The sequence below is a fragment of the Anguilla anguilla genome, chromosome 6 (assembly GCF_013347855.1).
Source record: "Anguilla anguilla isolate fAngAng1 chromosome 6, fAngAng1.pri, whole genome shotgun sequence".
Classification (NCBI taxonomy): domain Eukaryota; kingdom Metazoa; phylum Chordata; class Actinopteri; order Anguilliformes; family Anguillidae; genus Anguilla; species Anguilla anguilla.
The window spans coordinates 12,795,691-12,819,224 of record NC_049206.1 but is presented as its reverse complement, the minus strand read 5'-3'; the positions used below and the strand labels follow the sequence as shown (position 1 = coordinate 12,819,224).

Here is a 23,534-nt window from a genome sequence, read left to right as displayed (position 1 = left end):
CTGTGTTTATTGCATTATGGTATTTGACATTAATTCAAAAATTTTGAAAAGGTGCTGCGTTTTAAGAACCGTATGTTCATTGCAGAAATGTTTTGAGGTAAGATACTATCTGGAGTTGTTGAGGTAAATTACCTAGTAAATAGAATGCGAAAAATAACATTATTTGTAAGATGCCCGGTATATGGACATGCTACGCCCGTTAAGCAAATAAAATATGTAATATAACACACAGAACCTGTCCAGACAACACATCTTTCTTACTAGAATGGCCAAGTGACGTGTCACAGGAACACTTCAGAAATAGTGATAATGGGACCAAAGCGGGCCAGTAAATAAAGATGCCTGGACGCTTTCCAATGGGGGTTGTACACAGGCTTTATCGTGACCTTGTCCAGCTCTTCACAGAGTATCAAATGATCCTGACAAAAGGCTGTTCTGTTGTAAAGCATCACATCACTTTTCAGATATACGAGGTGGTTTCATCATGGCTCTCAAGGTGAGTGCTTTATTTAACTTATTGACGGGTCGGAAGCAGACGCTTTGAAACCAATTAATATCCCGCCTGCCAAAGGCAAGGTTATGACTGCCTATAGGCCTACGTAAGGTTCATCTCGGACTGCGAAGACACCCAGACATTAACATATTCTGTCGTTACCGAACCGCTGAACCGTGGCGAGCTCCGCCGCAGGTTAGACTTCTCACTGGTATTGATCCATGTTTTCTCTCCCAGAGCAATCTTGCTCTTGTTGAAATTGCAAGGCATATGCATCTGACTTATTTTGGGAGTTTATAAGAAGCACTTTTAGATCCCAAATCAAACTTTTCTCTCTATTTGGAATGCCAAATGGTATCTGCAGGCTGTCTCATCGCTAAAACAACCTCTGTCAATCTGGGAGAGCGCAGACACGCACACTTCTACGATGCAAGCTTTTCACTGCGTAATCCATCAGGGATGTTATGTCAGAGCACTTGATTGACTGGCAGAATTGGACAAGGGCAACCCAAAGAAATAAAACATCCTAATTTTGGAAGTACTGCAAATAAATATACATGATCAGGATTTGTTTCCAGACGGTGGGGTGCGTTTTTACACTGAAACACAGAGCTGAATAAAGATGTGAGCCACCAAAGACCCAGGCATAGGCGACATTAGTGATTTCCTAGGGCCCCATCTGTCTAGACCCCCCCTGGCCAGTCCTGGTTTGCTGCCTGTACAGGTTATTTTGATGCATAAATTTAAACACTAAATACCTTTTAAATGGTTCAGTAGTTACCATATGTTTGCTGTTGCTCTCAATGTCTTCTGCCCTCCTTTCTTCTGATTCCTTCTCACTGACCCTCAAACAGTTTTACACACACACACACACACACACACACACACAGACACACACACAATATGCATCTACTATACCTGTATGATTTTGTTTTTCAACATGCTTCTTTTTACTGGTGTGAACCCCATTGAAAATATAAAGTAGTTTATAATGAAACGAAAATGAAATCATACAAAAAAAGAAAATATAAAGTAGTATTATTTTTACATGGTTCTCATGACCCACATCAACCCCTCTCATGAAGGCCAGTTTGGGAATCGCTGTGCTAAGCAGAGTCTATATCTGAGCATGTGTACATTTTTTTTATTTTAAAAAGAGCATCACTGCTATAGTCTTACTATAGCCTGCAGGGAGATGTAGTCAGTGAGTCAGTGTAACTGCCGTAGGGCGCTCTCCAAGGTTCTGAAGCTGTGGAACTGAAAAGAAAGCACACAGGTCACTGGTTAGCCTCTTCATTTAACTCTCAGGAAAAGGGCAGAGAGAAACTAGAAATTAAAAGTGAACTGTGAGGAAAATCATTGCCAGTGTAAAGAGGGTGCAGGGGAGAAGTAACAAGCCAATGTCTGTGAATTGAAAAGATCATTGAGAGGCGGAGCCTTGCCATTTGTGCTCTTGAGACCTTAAATAGAATCTGGATCAATTATTTATAGAGCTCATAATGGGCATTACAGATTAGTGTTGGCACATTACTGCCCAGTACGACAAAAAAAAAGTTCTTATTAGCATTTTAGTCATTTTATTGCTGCATTCCATTTGATTACATAGTCTTTTATTTAAACATCCTTCATGCATTACCAATAATGCAAGATAACTGTCAATGAACCAATGCACAGTGAAACAATGCACAATATACCATATGGGATTAAAACTTGCAACCTGCTGATCAGAGGTTTAGTTTCCTGACAGCTGCCCTGGAGCAAAGCCAGCAGTCATAGTATCTATAGTCGGTTTCTATCTGATATTCCCCTGCAAACCAACAGCGACAAAGCAGACAGACTAAACAAATAGTCTGAAAAGGTTTAATGCAGAACAAATGATGGAATGACATTAAAATGAATAAGTGGACTTCTCTAATCCATGTGTGCTACAGGCATTTTACCTTTAAGAATTTAGGATTAGGACTAGAAAATAACATGGAATTTCAAACTTCTCCTTTTTTTTCGAAGGGGGGATTGTCTAAAGGCATTATTGAAACTTCCCCAGGCTTCCCTGGAGGTTGACACTTAATGAAAGGAGTGAGAGAGAGGGGAGGAGAGAGAAAGAGAGAGAGAGTGAATGTGAGACAGAGAGAGAGAGAATAAATTGCTACAAATCATTATATGGGTATCTGAAATCCATTGGTACAGGTTTCCTTAAAATGTTCACCTTAAAATATTCAACATTCAACCTTAAAATAAAAATATTCATCCACTTTCTGGCTGACATGAAATTGTGTATTCTTCTGTAATAGATGCCAGAAGTAAATTGCGATGGTGAGGAAATGTCTAAATCCAAAAACACAATAGCTATGAGGTGTTTGTTAATAATGCCCTCATTTACACTTGGTTGCTTGCAAAAAGAGTGACGAGTGAAGACCTGACATCTTATTTTAACTCAGCACTATGGCCAGGCAACAGCTGTTATCACATGAAAGATGGTGAAGAAAAAGAGGAATAAAATGAAGAAACTTTGATCACATTGATGTTTATTTTTTGCCTCCATCTCAACCCTCTGATGTAAAGTGTACGATACATGCCATCAATAATTAAAACATCTTATTTATTCATGTTGATTTAAACATTACTCAGAAAACCAAAGAAATAAAAAGGAGTGAACCTCGTGCTGCAGGTTGTCTTTTAACAGTTTCGTTTTGGGGGAGAGTTGCTCATTTGCTATTCCAGACATGTGAAGATAACCATGTCGGCCATAAAATATTCAGAGGCAATCCCTCTCCTTCCCTTTTTACCTTAAACAATCTGGGGGAGTCAAGCATAAAGGCTTCCAAACCACTGCTTCTGTGCTCTTCACTGGTCAAACAGTGCACTCCCCAGCAAACACCACACTCTCACAACCATCTGGACATGTTCCAGTAACACTAGCATACAGTGGTAATGATACACCAAGTGTTAGCAAGGGATATACCTATGTGGAGTATATTACAAGTGTGCTGATAATGCACAGTCAGTTATGTACATATATATATATATATATATATATATATATATATATATATATACAGGATATTACACAATATAAGGAATGACGTACATGAATGGCTTTGATTAAGATGGATAATTTTTGTTTGGAAAGGTATGCATAAGTTCAAATTGAACTGCAATGTGAATACAAATTAAACAGAATCCCTGGTCTTTCACCCCCACACACACAAACACACACAGAGGTTGACTGTGTATTATAAGCAAGCGCTTAATTATCATTACATCAGTGAGCAATAATTATACAATTAGCATCACTCCCTGCCCCACAGTCTCAGGGGAGGCCCTTTCCTTATTTACTTACCTGCATGATGCAATGCCTCCAGGAGTGAAAGGAATGGAAAATTCATCAGGTGCAATTTTCCACAATAGAACACATGCACCCAGCGATAACAGAGGCAGTTAATTTACAAACCGCAGAAAATGGACAACATCAAAAAGGAAGGAAACCTCTCCTGTGGAGGACATGTTTGAGAGAGTGTAATTAAAAATGGCAAGCTGCAGAAGATTTAGGATTTTATTTTCCATGCACCAAAGTTTTGGATTAGGATCAGACTTTGTAATTGTGTGTGCCTTTATCATGGGGAAAATTTGGACTATCTGTGATGTGGCAACAGGAATAATTTTGCTCTCACATGCACATTCAGTATCACCCCAAGAAAGGTTACTTAATTGTGAAATGTGTTGGGATATGTTGCATGTTACATGCAGCCAGATTCACTGAGCAATTGATATAAAAGTATTATGAATAACAACAACAACAACAACAACAACAACAACAACAACAACAACAACAACAACAACAACAATAATAATAATAATAATAATAATAATAATAATAATAATAATAATAATAATAAGCTGCAAAACATTTGCGCAAAGCAGGGAACCAAGGTAAAATCTTTAACACATCAGTGTAAAGAATAATTTTATTATGAAATGAAAAATCGTCCTGTCTCTCTATATGGGTTAAAACTGTTAATATCAGAAAAATATTCTCTTCTAACCTCAGAGAGCCGACAGAAAGAGGCAGCGCAAGAAAAAAAGAAAAAACGCACTTAAGATTAATATTAATGACTCCGTTTCCAGTGACGTAACAGCCTAGTCCCGGGGTGCGCTATTCTGCGCTCTCGTCCTACCAGATCTCGGAGAGTACCTAGCAGTTACGATCTGCGCCGCTTGCCACTGCCCTGCCCTGCGTCCGTGTGTCCCCGTTCTTACACATTTCACGTCAGCTTTTTCCTCTTCGTGTACAACTTTAAGACATTGCAAAGCTTCGACGGAGAGACAAACAGACAGACTCGTTGAGAGAGAGAGGTCATCGTGCACTGATTGAATTGTCTCTTAAAATTCGAGAAGATGCTAAGAATATCCTTGGCGCTTATTTTTGTGGCGTTGGGACGGTGCGGCAACCTCGTTGGAAAAGGTGAGTAAAGCTAACTGCCCGTAGCAACAGTAATTCCGAAGGGACACAGACGTCAAATCAGTGGCTTACCTGGAAAAGGTGGTGAAGGCGAGAGCGCTCGTCGTAGACTGTCTCTACTGAACAACTGAGTTAACAGCAATTGACCTCAATTGCACATGTCGACAAAGATGATCTTGTCTTATTTTTAGAATGATGACTGTTTAAGTCTTGTTCCACTATTGAGGTAGAGGGACGGCTAACTGTGATGTTTCTTGGGCTTTGGTCATTCAATGACAACATCAATATAAGTTTTGGGCGTTTGTTTAGTGTGCATTGGACCGGTGTCTCTCTAAGGTCGTTTGCTATTGTTAGCAGTTGTCAACGATATAGCACACATAGGAAACTAATACATTGGACTGGTGGAGGAAAGCGTTTAGTTCAGTGAGAGACTGATACCTCGATCTCGTGTAATAATCTGCAGGAAAAATTAACATCGTGCGGCGAGGCTGTGGGATTCAGATGATGCCATAGTCCACGTTATTAATTTTTCCACAGTGTTCAAGGATGAGACTTTGGAGTGAAAAAGCTGCTTTCGTTTTCCGTTAACCCTTTGAAGAGTGGGCTTTTTGGAATGTTTTTCAAAAATTTAAGTCAGTGTTCTAGAACTCCATTGTCACCATTTGAATTTTCAGTTAAGAATATTCTAATCACATATTTCTGATCATATACCTTAGAGTTTACGAGTTTAAGCTTAGACGTGAACTAATCAATGTATTACCTGCCCCATCCAAACTTCTGCGATAGCGACAGCACGTTTTGGCATTCTGCGCACTTTCACTTTGTTATTAGGAGATCGATAAAGGCTAATCGGTAAATCTCAAACAGGCTCTCAAACTGTGAGTGTAAATGATCCACGAAACCAATTACCTGTGCGCTGCGGGAAATGCAAAAATGTTTTCTGTTAGAAAAAAGAGCGAAATTTACAACCGTTACCTGACTGTTAACATTGTATGTCGAGAGACTTCCTATAGTTGGAACTGGAGGATATGGTAGCAGAGCTTACCGTAACTGAATCGGGGCAAATTATCTTTTTTTGTCAACCTCTTCTCCCACTTCAAAGAAAACAAAATCACCCACACGGCGAGGATTCAGGGAAACCACAGCTCAAAGTTCTACTATGTAATTAAGTCCCACAAGACTCGGGAGAGCATTAAACAACTGTTGTCAATATCTGTCTATTCTAATTTAAATTCCTATTTATGTTCATTTGGGTTTGTTGAAGCGGAATTAGAGTAAACTCCTTCAGAAACGGGTCATATGTGGTTACTGCAAATAAAAACACTACAGTCAGTACCACTATTACTTTAAGATTTCCTTCAACCCCGAATTTCTCTGGTAACATCTGTTTACTGGCGTGTATTTAATGTTAATCATGTTTCTATATAGGTGAAGGTAGTGGTAGAAGTAGCCTATGCGTTTGAGGGTGAGGCGCTCGTGATGGCAATTTGTCACCATGAGCAGGTGGTCTGGATCCCTACATTGCACTGTATATTATTATAAATCATGAACCATTATATGAGCCATAAAAAGTATGATAGCTCAATATGATTAAATATGAAATTGAAATATGTTGGGATACATATAGGCAGATGTTCAAAATTGAACCATTTTAGCACATGCGCAAGAAGAGATCATTTTGCTGCTTTGCATGTTTTGTCGAATTAGATATAGGCTATATTATAAAATAGTTACTATGTATGCAGGTTTTCATGAATACATTGCATTACCTATTACAAGCCCATTTCCGTATATAGGGGTGACATTAATACATACAGTATGTCATTTATACACTACATTTTACATATATTATGCATTATGTTATATAAATACGTGTGACACAAATGTAAACATATCCTTGATGTTAGAAAGGAATATTTTAGCATATTTTGATAAATTAATAAAGAGCTGCTACCCCCCCCCCTCCCCACCCCCCCCACCCCCCAAGTGTTTAATGGGTTTAATTCATATGAAAGAGTATAAACATAGAAGCACATCAATAAATTTGAATAAATGAATAAGTAAACAAAATGTGTGTATTTAATGCAGTGGTTGACTGAATGCAACAAATTGCTTCCTGAAAATTGCTTCTATTTCTTTTTGTATTTGGTGCGACAGGCACGGGTTAGGGAGGTATGCAGATACCATCAGTGAAGAATGGTGATTACATGCTTTTGTATTTTTAAAAAAGGGGGATGTGCTGCCAGTGTCCCTGGCATCTGGCAATTGTGTAGTGTAGCGTAGTGGCTGAATGTGGGCAGTGTGTGACGGGCGTGCTTATCAGCTTTCCTGTTATTACTGGAACCTTGTCGCAATGAGATAACATTGCCACAGTATCATAGCAACTTTGTTTGGTTGCTATTGTGCATTAGCCGGGCAGTAGCGGTTAGATAATGAACACAGAAGAAGAGGCTCTGTTTCGACACAGCACTGGAGAATCCCGTGAGACTCCTCCTTGCTTCTGATACCATACTGTATGTCCTGCTGTTGTTCAAAAACCTCAACAGGAACGAGAGAGAGAGAGGGAGGGCGAGAGGGGGGGAAGGAAAGAGAAAAGACAGTTTCTGCAAATAAAAGAGGAGGGAAAAAGCAGCGACAGATTTATGTCGGCTGTTTCAGAAAAAGACTTGGAGTATCAGAGTGGAGCATAAATCCTCGGTGTGGGAACAGACCAGCTCCATAACTCAGGACCTTCGTGCCGTGACTCGGAAAGCCAGTGCCTGGGAAATGTGGGTCTTTCATTTCGCTGGTGTCGTGTTGGGAGCAGATGGCAGAGAGTGGAAAATCCAGCCATTGAAGACCAGTGTAACCCCCTCCTTCTGGCATCTCCGCTTTTGTCTCTAGTGTTTGCTGGAGTCTTGCCATTCACTGTTAATTAACCAGCGTGCATCTTGAAGGCCTGTGTGAGCCGTGGATAAGGAAAGAGTAGCTAATACGCTACAGGGAAATTGTACTGCTGCCCATAACTGTGACCCCGTCTGCCGCCAAAGGTGGTCATACAAAGTTACCTCCTCTTCCCGTCTGTAACACCGGTGTATTTCAGCTGCAGCCCTAATGAAACCCCAAATGGCCTCTCAATGTTGCTATGCCTCATAAGGAAGTTAACACACCCCAGCAAGACCCATATGCTTTCAACTTTCTCTGTGCCCTTACAGAAACTGGATATACTGGAATATAACATAAATATGTGGACTTTTGGGAACGTATAATGATAAATACATCACAGCAGTGTACTTTAAAAAATATATAGCGCCATATTTTTCATTCACAATTATTTGTACATTTCCCATTACATTTATGGAGTGTTGTAATATATTTTCTGACCTTTATTTATTTTATATTGGAATATTGCTGTGTATTCAGTTTCCACATCCAACTATGGTAGTGCTAGTGCTCCACAGATTTGTGCAGTGGGGTCCAATCCCTAGATAGGTCTAGGGGGCTTGTGCAGGTGCCACTGTGCCACAGATAACCAGGTGTTCTGCGCATTCCAGTCTGTGGCCCCGAAATCAACGCTAACCTGAACTAGGGCCTTTTTTACTGGTGTATCCAGAAGGCTCATGTCACACTTAGCAGAGGCTGCTGCCCCTAGGGAAGAGGTGCTAGGAAGGCTCTGTGAAACATTGTAACACCTGGTGCTAGCTTCCGCACCCGGGAACCCAGGGAGTCCAGAGCATCAGTAGGGCAGGCATGCCATTGGACCTGACCATCTTTTCCCGCCGTGGACGCTCAGGACGGCGTGGTGGTCTGTGGGTGGAAAGGTGTTTCGGCTCCCGGCAGACCGCCGCCAGCTGTTCACTGATACCTTCTTCTAATTACTGCCTCTTGGTGGAGAAAGAGTGGGCAGAGTAAACAGGCTCGTAGCTCTTTTGGCTATTTCCCCGCCACAGTGGAATAGCAGATTGTACTGTGCGCTAACATCACAGCTGTGCCGCGTGCACCTGCTTAGCTAGCCGCCGCAGCTGTGGCGTGTGCGCTCCTCCATACTCTCGCCCACCAGACTGGGACTATTTTATACCCCACGGGAATCAAAGTACAGCGAGAGAGCTAGGGCTAGAGTCAAGTGCTAGTCTGTAGGCAGCTGATGAGTGGTTGAGGGGCACTAGTGCAGCGGTAATCTGAGGGCGGCTGGCTGAGGTAATTCCACCCTACGTCTGTGGGATGGAGGTACTTCCTGCCGCATCGGAGGCCCGGCCATGGTTGGCTAAAACCGTAGCCCAGACTCAAACTAGTTTATATCCAGGCTGCATGACACACCCTGTACTCCTGGTCAGCGGTTTTTTTCTAACTGAGCCACTCTGGAGCTCTTGGATTGGCTCGGCCAAGGCTACCCAACCCCGTTCCTGGAGATCTACCGTCCAACCCTAACCAAGCACATCTCATTCAACAGCTGGAAGTCTGAGTGTGCTGCTAATTAGTAGAATTGGTCGTGCCAAATTAAGGTTGAATTGAACAGCTAAAGTACAGTATATTGCCAGGAACAGAGTTGTGCAGCCCTGGGCGAAGCTAATCTGTTTTTCACCTGCTCTTCATGCCTGTTCTATATGCTAACTCAAGTCGGCTCACTGAGGGATGGTCTACTTTAGATGAGTGGATGGGTGGAAGATGGGTGGGTGGATGGGTGGATGACTGGATGGGTTTGACGATTGGCAGTGCATGGTTCATTTGAATGACTGCATAATCGCAAATGATGGACAGATGTAGTGACATTCCGGCAATGATTTTACCGTCTCGAGACTAGCCAAAAAATGTGAGGGAAAACTGATTACCAATCAAGCAAATAATTGGCTCCATAATGCATTCCAGTTGGCAGCAAATTCCCTTTCTCTCAGTTGTCTAGTCATAGAATTATTTTCTTATTAACATGAAATTGTGGTACATTTGCCTACATACACAGACTACATGATCATATTTGTAGATTCAGCACTCTTTAACTATGACCACTATTATTTAATTGACGTAGATATTTTAATTCCCCATGGAAACAATTCACTAGCCTTTATTGAACTTTGCATTCAAAGCTTTTGCATTATGGATGATTTACCACTTTAGGTTATCGTAAGTGTTGACCGCATAATGATTATTTAATTGAGTTTTGAAATTAAACTCTCATCATTTATGTTCTATAACACCTCATAAACATAAAAAAACTACCACACGAGAGATGACAATTAATCGAGAGGGAATTACCTTGCAACGGGTATGGATTGATCAGATAACAGTCTCGCTTGTTGACCAAGCAGGATGGGCAGAGAGCAGGGATTGGTTTACAGGTCTCGGTTATAAGATCTCTTTTTTAAAAGCTTTTAATCCTCCGCTGGTGTGCAGTAATGATCATGGCCGTTCAGCAGGACTTGCACACTCGCTGCAGTGGAGCTAGCATGGCACAAATAAACCTGGGGTAAGTGTGTGTTCCACTGTGCCATAATAGCCCATCTGCGGTAAGAACTGCCCATGGAGTCATAATGGCCTTTCTAGGGCAAGTACAGCCCACATTGTCATAATGGCCTTTCTAGGGTAAGTACAGCCCACATCGTCATAATGGCCTTTCTAGGATAAGTACAGCGCACATTGTCATAATAGCCGGTCTAGGGTAAGTACACCCCACATTGTCATAATGGCCTTTCGAGGGTAAGTACAGCGCACAATTGTCATAATAGCCGGTCTAGGGTAAGTACACCCCACATTGTTAAGTACAGCCCACAGGGTCAAAATGGCCTTTCTCAGGTACTGTAAGTACTCAGTGTGATAATTGCCCATCTGCAAAGAGTACGGCTTACAATGCCATAATGGACTGTCTAGGGTCAGTACATTCCACAATGTTATAGATAATTCGTGGTAAGTACAGCCCGTGGTTTCATAATAACAAGTCTATGGAAAGTACAGCCCACAGTATCATAATAGCCAGTCTGTGGTGAGCACAGCCCACAGTGCCATAATGGGCAGTTCGTGGTGAGCACAGCCCACAGTGCCATAATGACCAGCCTGGGGTTAAGTGTACAACCCTCAGCGGCTCATGCGGCTTAAGGCCGAGCTTGATCCAAAGCCTGGGCCCTATCCTGCCTGCAGAGCAGACTTTGTTGTAACTCAGACTCAATTAAAGCGCCCTGGCTGCCCGTTGGGGAGGGAAAGGGGTCTGAGACACACCGTCCTTGAATGTTTGTGCTAATTAGCAGTGCGAGACGTTTTTTTGCTGACTTCTGTTTCGCAAGTGGTTAAAGGCAGCTGGGGTTTTGCGCATGTGTGAGTAGGTATGTGTGTGTGTGTGTGTACCTGCATGTGTGTGTCTGTCTATGTGTGTGTGTGTGTGCGTGTGCTTGTGTGTGTCTGTCTATGTGTGTGCGTGTGTCCGTGTGTAAAAGGATAAGTTGTACCCAGTGCTTTCTGTTCATGTGATTTCTAATTTTCTTAAACTTAACTTAAAGCGTCTTATTTTGGAGCCAGTTGGAACAGTTCTATCAATTTTGGATGCAAAATGAATAACTTCTTATATTTTGCGTTTTTGTTAAATATCAGCGTTCCCCCAGGTACAGATCCACCGGATTGCACAGCAATGTAGGCCCGCAGCAAAAAAAAAATCATTTCTCACCATAGCATATTAAACATCGATAATACCCTGCGATAAAGCCACATTAACAGCATTAAGTAGGAGGGGAGATCAGATAGCAGTTCTGCAGGTCTCTATTTCTCCGCTGAACCCTTCCCACGCTGCAGCTTCTGGTCACCGTGCCCCGCCACCTGAACGCTCGCAGGGGTCAGTCCTATCATGTCGGCTCATCAGCTTGTGTATTCAGAATCTAATTGCGTCGGAAACAAACAATTAACATTGCGAGCAATTATGCAGAAACGGTAAACAATGGTGTGCAGGCTGGCGTAAAATTAGATTTAGGGGCCCCGCGTCCTGGCTCTGTCGGAGGGAAACGTGCCGATCGCCTGGCGGACGCGTCCGGAGGCGCAGATATTCCGTGCGCCGCACGATTACTCGGCCTGCTTAACGCGAGCGGTTCTGTCTGCGCTGCAGCTGCAGAGGCCAAATGTGCTCTGATTCGCTGTCCTGACTGTGAGTATTCATAAGGGGGCAGGGGATGGGGGTGGGGGGCAAATGCTCAGCATCCATTTGGTGGTAGGCTAGCATGGACAGCGCTATTAGCTCTGAGGGAAAGAATGCTGACTAGAGTTGGGAGGAGCGCAGAGCTGACAGCCCCGTTTACCAGGCTGGGGACAGGAGGCAGGAGGCAGGAGGCAGGGGAGGGGGTTCCTGACACCCCGCATTAGGGCAAAGCCAGAATGATCAATCAGAAGGAAAGAGGTTTTAGTGAGAATAGCAGCAAACAGTTAAAAGTGACGAATGTTGACTATTTAGCTTCCCATTCCGTGTTCCAATTGGCTGGAGACAAGCAGAGTGCTGGGATTGGTTATCGGTACAATCAGTGGATGGCCTGCTGCAGCTTTGTTCAGAAAACTTAACTTGAAAATCCTGAACCCTTGCTCCATTTATGTAGGTTCTCGCTTTTCTTTGTGCTTTTTTTTAAACCTGTGGTCCCGAAATACTCATGGTTTGAAATACTCCCAGCCGCAAAGTTTGGGCAGCTAAGCTCTTTTGCCTTGCGTTCTTCAGTGCGGTTGTTCCAAAAAAAAGGCCCTGCTGTGTAAATGGGTTACAGAATTTGCAAAACTGCAAGTCTCTCTGGACAAAGGGCCCTGAACAATGGCCAGGTGATTTTCTCTCCACTCCCCCCTCCACCGATCAGCAAAAACAACACATTTCAGCATTTTAGTATGGAAATTGGCTTTAGCTGTTGGAGAGGCCGACCGCTGCTTCCCAGGCTCATTAAGGTAGTGCCGTCTTTCAACGTCTGAAAGCTCACCTCTTAACTGCGGCAAACGGGCGGAGTGTGGTTTGCGTCGGGGTAATGCGGATCCAGCCACAGATGCTGTAGAAATGCTGAAAGGCCACATGCAGAGTTTTGTACCCAGGACTTCCTGCTCACTGCTGGCATTCGGAATCAAGTAGTGTTTGTGTTTTTCATGAATGTAAATGTTATGTAAATCCCGCTTGTTTTCTTTCACGCCTGCGCGCTGGACAACGAAGGTAGCACAGGCTGCAGGTGCGCTTTGGAGACCAACACAGCTGCATCATTCTGCTCTCTCTCTCTCTTCAACTCAGGGGAAAACCTCCTGAGGGGACTCCACTGATTCTGTCTGCGCCGCTCCTCTCTCTTTTTCTGTTTCTCTTTCTCTGTCTCTCTCTCTCTCTTCACTCTCTCTCTCTCTCTCTCATCATGCTTACTTTCAGAAAGAGAGCCGATATAGTCTTGCAACCAAATTCCATGTTTGTTAAAGCTTGTGTCCGAGCATATCTGCATGTAGAACGTGTGTGTGTGTGTGTGTGTGTGTGTGTGTTTGCACAAATGTGTCCCTCAGAAAAATACATGCCGACCAGAAAAAAAAAGCCATTTCCATCCCTCAGTCATCTTGATTGCGCACGCAGAAAAATGTAAGATGGCGCCTTCTGCCATGTGAATATAAACTGGCCAACATTACCTGATGCAAAATTAATAGCCTGTGATACTGCCAGCGGTTGCCACAGGGACCGTAAGAAGCAGAATCGCGGCGGAAAGGCAGCCGGATGAAAGAGTGGAGAGAGGGCCGGAGGAGTCGGCGAGGCGCGGCGGCGGCGGCGCCTCTCTCGCGCGGTCGCGCGCCGCGAGCGGTACCGCCCGACTCGCTGGAGCGGGCCTCCCGCTCGGGGCGAGACTCCGGGGGAGAGAAGGATAAAAGCCTGTCGCTCTGAACTGAGCGTTCATTTTCTCCATCACGTCCAGGACCCGGCACCGTTTTCCCTCACGCCCCCTGCAGTGACACTTTCTGTCGGGCTTAAATGGATCTTTTAAAATGCGCCCCCCCCCCCCCTCCTCTTTTATCAGACCATTTCCGTATTTGCGGCACGACTTTCGAAGCGAAATAGCTGCCAGTCGTTTTGGTGCTCGTCGTAATTTTTATGATCATTTTCATTTTCGCTATTTTTATTTATTTTTATTTTTGTGCTATGTTTTGATTTGGAATGAAAATGTGTGACTCTCGATGTGTGGCCAGGTGGCTGGGTGCTCTTACTGATCCCTGTATATTGGGGGCCGGAGGGGAGAAAGCCCCCCCTGCACTTTTTAGGTGAGGCTAAGGGAGCCTTATGTACTGAGCAGTGAAACCTGTGATTTGGGTGGACAGTATTTCCTCTTCTGAAAGGTGGCAGTAAACTCTCACGAATCCTTCAGTCCCCCAGTGTGTCTGAGTTATGTTGGGTGGGGGCCCTTACTCATGTGTATCTGTGATATACTGTATGTCCCACGACCATGTGATCCTGTGCCTCACATACCGCACGTCACGACTTTCCTGTGACATCCTATTCAGGGCTATCTGCTTGTTCTGGTTTGCGTTCCCGTGATTGGCATAATCACAGTACTGCAGTGAAATTGTGCGAATGTCTTTGCTGCGGTGCAGTTGTGTATGAATATGTTTTCATCTGTGTGCCGTAGTTTTTTTTTTTAAAGTGTGCCTTTTCTGTTGTGTAGCTGCTGTCGGGTGTGTAGCTGTGCACATCTGCAATAGTGCAGCTATGGAGATGTGAGGGTGTGTCCATGTTGCAGTGTAGCTTGTTGGGTATGTCCTTATTTTAGATTAAATGTGTAGATGGGTCCTTGTTTTAATGTAGCTGGGTAGGTGTATCATTATTTTAGTGTATTGCGTGGGTGTGAAATTATTGTAGTATAGATGTGCACTTATTTAAATATAGCTGGGTTGGTGTGGCCTTATTTTAGTGTAATGTGTGGGTGTGTCCTCTGCTGATATCTGAGATTAGCCTGGAAGTAGAGAAAGCTACAAGATGGCTGATCCTCAGTGGGCATTTGTGACTCTTTTTCTGGGTAAAGAAAAATCACACCCTTGTACCATATACAATTGGAAGACAAATAGAATTAAACTTTGTACAGCTTAGACACAGAACAGACTTGTTATACAAACTTTGGATCAGCTTGTTTAACGTACAATAAGATCTAGTTCAGTCCAGACCCCGGTCCGGTCAATAACATACAGTCATGACTTTAATGTAACCTACTGTTTAGCAAACCCACTCAAGCCCAGACAAATTTTTGCAGAGTGATTAATTGTTTCTTGTCTTCTGTCATTATGTGCACAGAAGCACAGAATTAGCTTGCTAAAAAAGAGACATATTTAATTGCATTTGGAACCTCTCTGTCTGACTGCCTGCCTGTTTGACTGTTTGTCTGTCTGTCTCCCTTTTTTCTTTTTAGGACAGCATGAAAGCATGGCCTACACTTTGTGTGCCAGAGAAACAGGTCTTATTGTGTGTGTCTGTGATTATATGGTATTCGCTACCACTGAAAATGCAACACCTCCTGGCTAGTGCATACCTCAGTGATTCTGTCACTTCTGCTTTAGAGCCTCTTCTAATCGAGAGCTTAATCACTGCACTGCCCTTTCCAACTGTACATGGAATCAATGCAGGTAGGCAGGTGTGTGTGTGGGAGAGAGAGAGAGAGAGAGAGAGGGAGGGAGGGAGAGATAAAGAGTATTTTTCCCCACGTGTGTGTATGGTGGAGTGAGAGGCAGCAGATGACAGGGAAGCTGGGAGGTAGGCAGCAGGGTACCCTTGAGTGGTAATTATTTGGGTGTTCCAGCTGGGGGTCCTAGCCCCTGTGTCTGTGTCTGTGTGCTCTGGGTCACCTGCCAAAACAGGGGGGCCCGCGCTGAGCTCTACCGCACCTCGCCTAAACCCGCCAAACACGCACAAGACGCTCTGGCGCCTGTCAGATTCTGCTTTATTTTTGTCTTTGAAGAGCCTTATCACTGCTGGAATAGGTGGAGGTTTGGGCATAGGTGACATTTAAAATTACCATCACTGCCCCCTAGCTGTTTGTGTGGAAATTGCACATGTACCAGTTTCATCTCTTTTAAATGCCATGGGAACAATGTGGCCTATTTACAGTGCATTTGTTTATGCATCCCCTCTAGTGTACAAGACCGTAATTTGTTTGTGTGTGTGTGTGCATGTGTTTTAGAGTGTGTGTGTTTTAGAAAGACAGAGCAAGATTGAGGGTGTGTGTCTTTGTGTGTGGGTGTGTGTGCCTGTGATAGAGAGAGAGAGTGTATGTGTGAGTGTGTGTGCCTGTGTTTTAGAGAAAATGAGAGAGTGTGTGTGTATGTGTGAGTGTGTGTGTGTGTGTGTGTGTGTGTGAGTGTGCGTGTGTGTGTGTGTGTGTGTGTGTGTGTCTGTGTGTATGTGTGTGCGTGTGTGTGTGTGTGTGTGTGAGTGTGTGTCTGTGTGTGTGAGTGTGTGTCTGTGTGTGTGTGCGTGCATTGTATCCACGTGCATTTGAAGGCCTCTCACTCAGACGCAGTCTGTCCTGCTGTGGGACCCATTAGAGCAGCACCTGCAGTGGGGCGCGCTGGAGCGGAACCCTGTCGCTGAGTCCCGTCCGCAGCGCAGGCCGCTTCCTGTGGATCCCGGTCCTCAACCGTCAGCGGCTACGTCTCATTCAGCGCCCCGTCCCTCCCCTCCCCGGTCACGCCATTAAGGGACTCGTGCAGCCCCGGCTGCAGAGTTTACTGCGCAAATGAGTTCGTTCCCTGAGCCGTGAGAACTGCTTTCCTGTCGCGGTGTGATTTCCTCTAATAGAAGATCTCCAGGGGTATGTTTTACATTCAAGTAATAATTACGTGTCTGCCTCAGCTCGCTGTTCCTTGTTACAAATAGAGGCATTAGTGAAACCAGGAGAGATTTCTGATTGCTCCACTGGTACGTGGCTGTTTTTTTTTGGAGTTTTTTCTTTTCTTTTTGCTGTATTTCTCGGTGAATGTTGTCGCCTTCCCTTTGGCAAAATACAGGGTGGAGAGCTCAGCGGTGTTTCATAGTTTGCGTAGGTCTGGAGTAGTCCTCTCATGCAGAGCACGGTGCGACAGCGTGCTGTTGTGCTTTGCGCCGCCATGCCACGTTCCTGCCGAATAAATAACAATGCTGACATAAATGGAACGCCGGGCCGGCCCGTGTGACTGTTGGCCTGAACAGAGGATCGGCAGTCTGCGATTTTATGGCTCACAGGGGCAGAATCGGTCCTGGTTATGGAGGCCTGCAGCTACTTAGATGCTAAAAAGTGCCCCCTCCCTCCCTTGGCGGAACAAGGCTTGAGTCTCGGTCAGTGAGGCGGAAAGATCCGGTATGGCCCATGTGGGGGTATTACTCAGCTAGCGCTGTTGCAGAGTTGTGAGCGTGCTGTGGGTGAGCTGGGATGGCTCATAGCTTATCCTGAGCTCCCTTTGGCGTGAAGGAGTCTGTGCAAGGGTACTTAACCCCAATCCATCTTTTATACCAAGTACCAAGAAGAAAAGCAGTGGGCACCCGTGGTCCAGGGTCAGGGCGGCCATTTTAGCTCTGAGGCCACGGGAAGCAGCAAGATCGTGGAGAGCGGAAGTGTAATGGCGCTAATCGGCTACACTATGCAAACGAGGCGTTAATGGTAAAGAGTTAACATAAACTGAATTTCCTGTGAAAAAATATAGAGTATATAAAAAAATGAAACTGTCTTAATGATTTCCATTGTCATATGTTGTTGTGAAATGGCATTGCATCTAAAATTGCCTTCTAAAAAATGAAATAGTGCGTGAAACATTTTTTTTTTAAACGACAGATCTATCATAACGCGTGCAGCGGAGGGTTAAAGTGCTATCACACCATTCAAGCAAGCATGTGGTGCACTGCAATGATTTCACACGTGAGAATGGTGTGTTTTTTTTGATGCAGCCAAGGTGGGGAGGAAGTCATGTGCAAATTGCTCCTGTTTCTGTTTGCTTTAACAGTCTGGGCAGAGTCTCATTTTTCATATGCTGTTCGGGAAATCATCTACTGAGCAAAAGTGAAATGGCCAAGTGAGTTTATAACAGTCTAACTTTCTTACATTATATACTAACTCTTGTTTCCATAAAGCACATAATATGAAAGGTGGAATGGGTGTTCTAAAGTCATATGGGTTCAGGCTAATGTAGCTATAGTGATTGATAACTGCTGACGTTTCTCTGTGTGAATCTTCCATGCGATTGGCGGCTTTGCCGCTGAGAAATTGAATTACTGCAGGGCACCATGGGTCACGAAAAGTAATATTTTTCTTTCAGTATGTCGTGAACAATGGTGTGTCAAGTCTGACATCACTCCAAATGTTATGTTGTTGAAGAGGCACCAGATGAACTGGCATTGAAGGAAAAAGCCATTGAACTCTGACATTTAACAATGTCACTTCCTCTTTTTCCTGTCATTCAGCAGATCAGGACTGGGGACTTGAAGAATCCATTTTTTCTTAAAAATCACTTCGCTTTCAAGCGTAACATTTTAGTTACCAGAATCGTGCCTGTAACATTCATATCCAGAATTATTTCAGGATTTCAGTAGTCAAGTATCAATTTTAACGTTTCTGTAAAGTAATTATTCTACTGCTAAAATTCTGGAAAATAGTAAACCTTTAGTAGGCAGTAGTATGATAAATACAGTATGATACGGTATTCTTATTACTTTTTTAAAGATCTTTTCTGATTTCAAGAGGACACAACGGGGCTGAAATGTGGACGGGTAACAACCCGGTTTGCAGTTAATGTGAACAGTGCCGCCCTGCTGACGAGGAAAAGGTACTGCATTCCAAACTAGAACGCTGCCAGCCTGTAGTGTATTCCCCAGGACTCACGCCCACGCCGAGAAGAAAAGGATTCTTTAATTTTGGCTTCGTCTCATCTCTTTGAAACGTTGGAAGCCTTCCTCTGCTACGGAACAAGAGAGAAAATTGCTCTGTTTTAATTGAGGCTTCAGTGTGGCACATTTAGCGAGTTGTTATTGTTGCCAAATGACTCCTATTACAGCTATCATCTGTTAGCTGTGTACATCTTTGAATTGTAAGCTTCCCCCGAGCAGACCTTTTTTTTTAAAAAACCTCAATGTCATTTAAAGTAATGGGCCTTATAATGGGCCTCTATAGTTGTGTCTCTCTTGGAATCTATTACCGGCTAATTTGGCCTTGTGAGCCGGGGAGGGCTGTTCTGGTAGCTGGAAGGGCACGCTTAGCTCAGGGTGCAAGGAGACGCCGGCCACGGTGGCTCTGACGTCTCCCTCTCGGTGTCTCCGGCAGGTTCGGGCCGGTCGATCGCGGGTCGTAAATCGAGCTAACAAGGCCGCCCGCCATCCTGCCCAACAATGTTGCGCAGCTGTGCTGCAGAAAGAGGCTGTCATCTCGACTCTGACTTTGTGTGTGGAGCGAGTAAATAAATAAATACGCAGACGTGCACTCGTTTTGCTGCTCCTTTTCTTTTGCCCCTGGGTCATCTTTTGTAAATGCAAGGGGTTTCGCACGTTAAGAACTGCGTCCTGAAGTGAATCATTCTGAAGCCTGGAGGGAGGTCCTGGTAATCTGCACTAGCCTCTCCTGTTGAGAGAAATATTTTCACCATGGTCTGCATATGATCTGTGCATCATCCATACATTGTTCGTGCATGTTCAATACACGGTCGATATATGATCCATAGTTGATCCATATGATACATAGTCCACACATTGTTCGTATGTGCGCCATACTCTGATTCATTGTGATACACTATATGACCAAAAGTATCTGGACACCCTTTGGTCGGGGGCTGTTTTTCATGGTTGGGGCTAGGCCCCTTAGTTCCAGTGAAGGCAAATCTTAATGCTTAAACCTTAAATAACGGCGTAGCCTGCACAGAGCCCTCATCCAACACCTTTGAGATCAATTGGAACACCAACTGCGAGCCAGGCCTAATCACCCGATCAATACCCGACCTCACTAATGCTCTTCTGGCTGAATGGAAGAGAATTCCTGCAGCAATGCTCTAACATCTAGTATAAAGCATTCCCAGAAGAGTGGAGGAGCAGCGAAGGGTGGACCAGCTCCCAAATTAATGCCCATAATTTTGGATTAGATGTTGGATGTCAGGTGTCCACATACTTTTAGCCATGTAGGGCATGGGTGTTACGGGAACTTTGGCCCAGTCCAGAGGTGACAGGCAATCCAGGGTGACAGGCCAATGGCCTTCTCCATTTCCCCATTGCTGGAGGGCGACGACGGCCTTCTGCCGGATCTTTGGGGGCGGGCAGGCCTGTCGGACATTAATGTGAGTCCCTGTCAGCCAAAATGTTTCCCAGCCTTTTACTTGTCCGCTGAGGGAGGCCTTTTGTAATAGAATTAATGAATGAAGCGGAAGTGGGCCGGTTTGATGGGAATCCAGTCTGATGCCTTGTCTGAAGTCATTGGGCACCGCTTGCCTTGCTGTTGAAATCTCTTTATACTGTAAGTAGTTTTCCAGGTTCTGGCCACAGGTGGAGCATATTAATATGTGTGTATGTGTGCATACATATGTGCATGTATATGACAATATAGTGCTTATAGTACAGAATGTGTATCTGTTATATGTGTGTGTGTGTGTGTGCCAGTGTGTGAGTATGTTTGCGTGTGCAATAGTCTGTTTGTTTGTGTGTGTGCGCGCTTGCATATGTGTGTTCTCAGAGTGTTCATCTTCATTCATCACGCAGTCACCTTAAACCAGTCACCCAGGTTTTTGAAGGGAGAGGATTATCCTCCCTGTCCTCAGAACCGCAGTGCTTAGTGTCAGCAGCACAGCCTGGGTCCATCGCGGCTCAGGAGTTCTCCGCTGAATGGGAGAAGCATTCATTGTTAAGGTCTGACAGCGGCGGCTGACAGCTGGCCTTGTGATGCCTGTGCTTAGCGGCGAGCGGCTCCGGAGCGCACCCTTTGTCCCTGCGGTGAAGAAAAGATGAGGAGGGGGCCCTATCAGGCGGCTGAAGCCCGGGCCGGAGCGTCAGCGCGACAGCTCCGCCGGCCTGTTCACCTCACCGGGACTTTTATTTGTTTTCCTTCATCAAAAACGGCGAAGGTTAAAACGAGCACAGCCCGGCCACCACCCCGCTTCCCGCATTCGACCCGCCGTTCACCGGGGAGAGCGCCGGGTTTCCGTAAAAAACTGGATCTGAACGTGCGGTTTAAAACGAGCAGGCGGCGCACAACGAGGTATTAAAGGAAAGGTATTTAAAAAAAAATGGAATGAAAGATGTTTGAGAAATAAAAGCGTGGCTTTATCAGGTTTTCCCAGGAGAGTTTTTTTTTTTTCGCGGGAGCCTCCCCGCTGCTCGGAAGGTATGCTAATGTGACTGCTTTTCATTGTCTTTAATCCCGCTCGTTAAAAGCCATTTACCCGATAGCGCTCTCACGTCCGCACGACCTTGTGTCCATCCCACAGTAAATCACGCCGTATTACGGGGAGGCGGCGGAGCTGAATCTGGGCGCACGCGAAGGACATCGTGCGCGGTGGTAAATGGACTGCATTTATATAGCGCTTTTATCCAAAGCGCTTTACAAATGATGCCTCGCATTCACCAGAGCAATTAGGGGTTAGGTGTCTTGCTCAGGGACACTTCGACATGCCCAGGGTGGGGGATCGAACCGGCAACCCTTCGACTGCCGGACAACCGCTCTTACCTCCTGAGCTATGTCACCCCTATAGCGGTGCTCCCCGGGAACAAGACCGAGCAGGCGATTTGAACGACCGAGTGAGGGACGCAGACAGAGCGATGTTTGCGTTTGAAGGGCGTGGCACGTGTTGTGCGTGAAGAGCGTGAGTCTCGGCACACGAAAGGAAAATGAAGAGCTCAGTCAGAACTTCCGTTGGTGCGATGACTTCCCTTCCTCCTCAGACAGACGCTAGTTTAGCCTTTCTTCTCCGTCGAAGACTTAGGAACTGGATGTAGACTCGGAGCGACTGTGGCGGTATACAGAGCACCTCGCTGTGAACAGCATGAAGCAGAGCTACGTGTAGAGTTGGGTCTTTCCGTGTGCGGTTGCTAGTTATAGCAGGAACAGAATTCATTAGCGTAAGAACAGGCAGCTGCAGCACCTGGCTGTAGAGGCTGGCCAGGGGGACAGAGAGTGAACCTCTGCTTCAATTGCAAGGTCAGCCTACGAGCCCACAGGCTCTGTTCAACTGTGGTGCTACCAACCCTCTCTCTTCCTCTCTTCTACTGTACCTCTTTCTTCTTTCTTCTCTATCCCTCTCTTCCCAATATCCCCAAGCTTGGGCATGCTTTATGAAAAGATTAAACTGTAGAATAAATCTGCCCTTGGTACTCCAGCTATCAAATGTAGTCATCATATATCTTTGGAAAGTCTAAGTGAGACTAGGTATATTCTTATATATGCAGTAAATATGTCCACTAGTCTCACCACCGTCCCTGAATCACCTGTCAAAGCTGATCAGTCAATTTGTCAGAAAAAAAAACCCAGCAGAATCCTGCCTAGTTTGGAGCCCACTTTAAAAGCCAGTGAAATGGATCAATTTCAGCATGATTACTGTCATTGTTCCCATCATTGGTACCACTAGCACACTTCCAATGCAATCATTCAGAGGGGCTGTTAATGAGATCCAGTTTATTTTATGTGGAAGGAGGGAGACAGATTTCAGATAAATAGCTTGTTATTCCTCGCTCCTGCGCGGCGTCACACGCGTTTGTGTGGACACAGCTCTTTCGGCAGAAGACGCGGTTTGGGTGGATTGCCTCGGCGGGAGTCTGATGAGAATTAATTTGAAGCTGAGTGCCGTTTGCTGCTGTGAGGTCCCCTTTGTGGAGATTTGCGCTTCTGCCTTTCTTTTCCCTCTCTCTCTCTCTCTCTCCCTCTGGCAAGAAAAGCACTCTTAGCCCCACAATCCCAACATCTCAATCCATCTCTGTCAAGCAACTGATTGTATTATTTTGAAGTGTACAGTGGGAGCCAACTGAGGGGTTTAGGGCCTCTAAATGAATTGCCCGGGCAGAGACTTATGGCAGTGCCACAGTCCGGAACAGTCCAGAACAGCCCGGAAGCGTCTGAAGCTAGGTCCACACTTTCAGACCGCCGGTTGGAGAAATGATATGACAGCAAAACAGGCTTTGTGTGGAGTGTCAGGAAAGATAATGTAACTGTTTCCTGATGTCCTGAATGGTGCGGGTGACTTCAGCGCTCTTATACACGCTGGCAAAACCTGCGTTTCTAGCCGTCCTGGCTGAGGCTCGTCCCGGTTGACATTAACTCCGAAAACACAGCAGCGCACCCCAGGGGGCGCTGTACTGAAGCTCACTCGCATTTTAGTTCTTTAAAGGAGTTAAATGAGCAAATACCCCCGGGGAAGGTCCAATGTTTGAGGTGGAATTACAGGAAAGCTTGAGTAAATTCACTTAAATATCAGAGGGTGTCTGGTTCTGGTTGTGTTAATGTCATGTCATATATATATATATATATATATATATATATATGAATGAAAATATGGATTTTGAACACATACATGTATGTGAGTGGTTCCCAGCCTCCCTGTTGGGGACCCATTGTGTATGCACTTAAGTTTAATTTCTCAGGTTTTGATTCAGTGTCCTTTCTCACTTTTCGCAATTAGGACCCAGCTGATTTCACCTGCGAGTCTATGTCG

The 23,534-nt window shown here is 44.9% G+C and overlaps 1 protein-coding gene across 1 annotated transcript in view; it reads left to right on the top strand.

Moving 5' to 3' along the window:
• Nucleotides 1-4,653: 4,653 nt before the first annotated feature.
• clstn2 (calsyntenin 2) overlaps nucleotides 4,654-23,534 on the top strand; it is a 133,342-nt gene continuing 114,461 nt past the window's right edge. Inside the window, exon 1 of the mRNA XM_035423592.1 lies at nucleotides 4,654-4,955. Within this exon, the coding sequence (XP_035279483.1) occupies nucleotides 4,889-4,955 (67 nt within the window). The 5' untranslated portion in view covers nucleotides 4,654-4,888. The remainder of the gene's footprint in view (nucleotides 4,956-23,534) is intronic.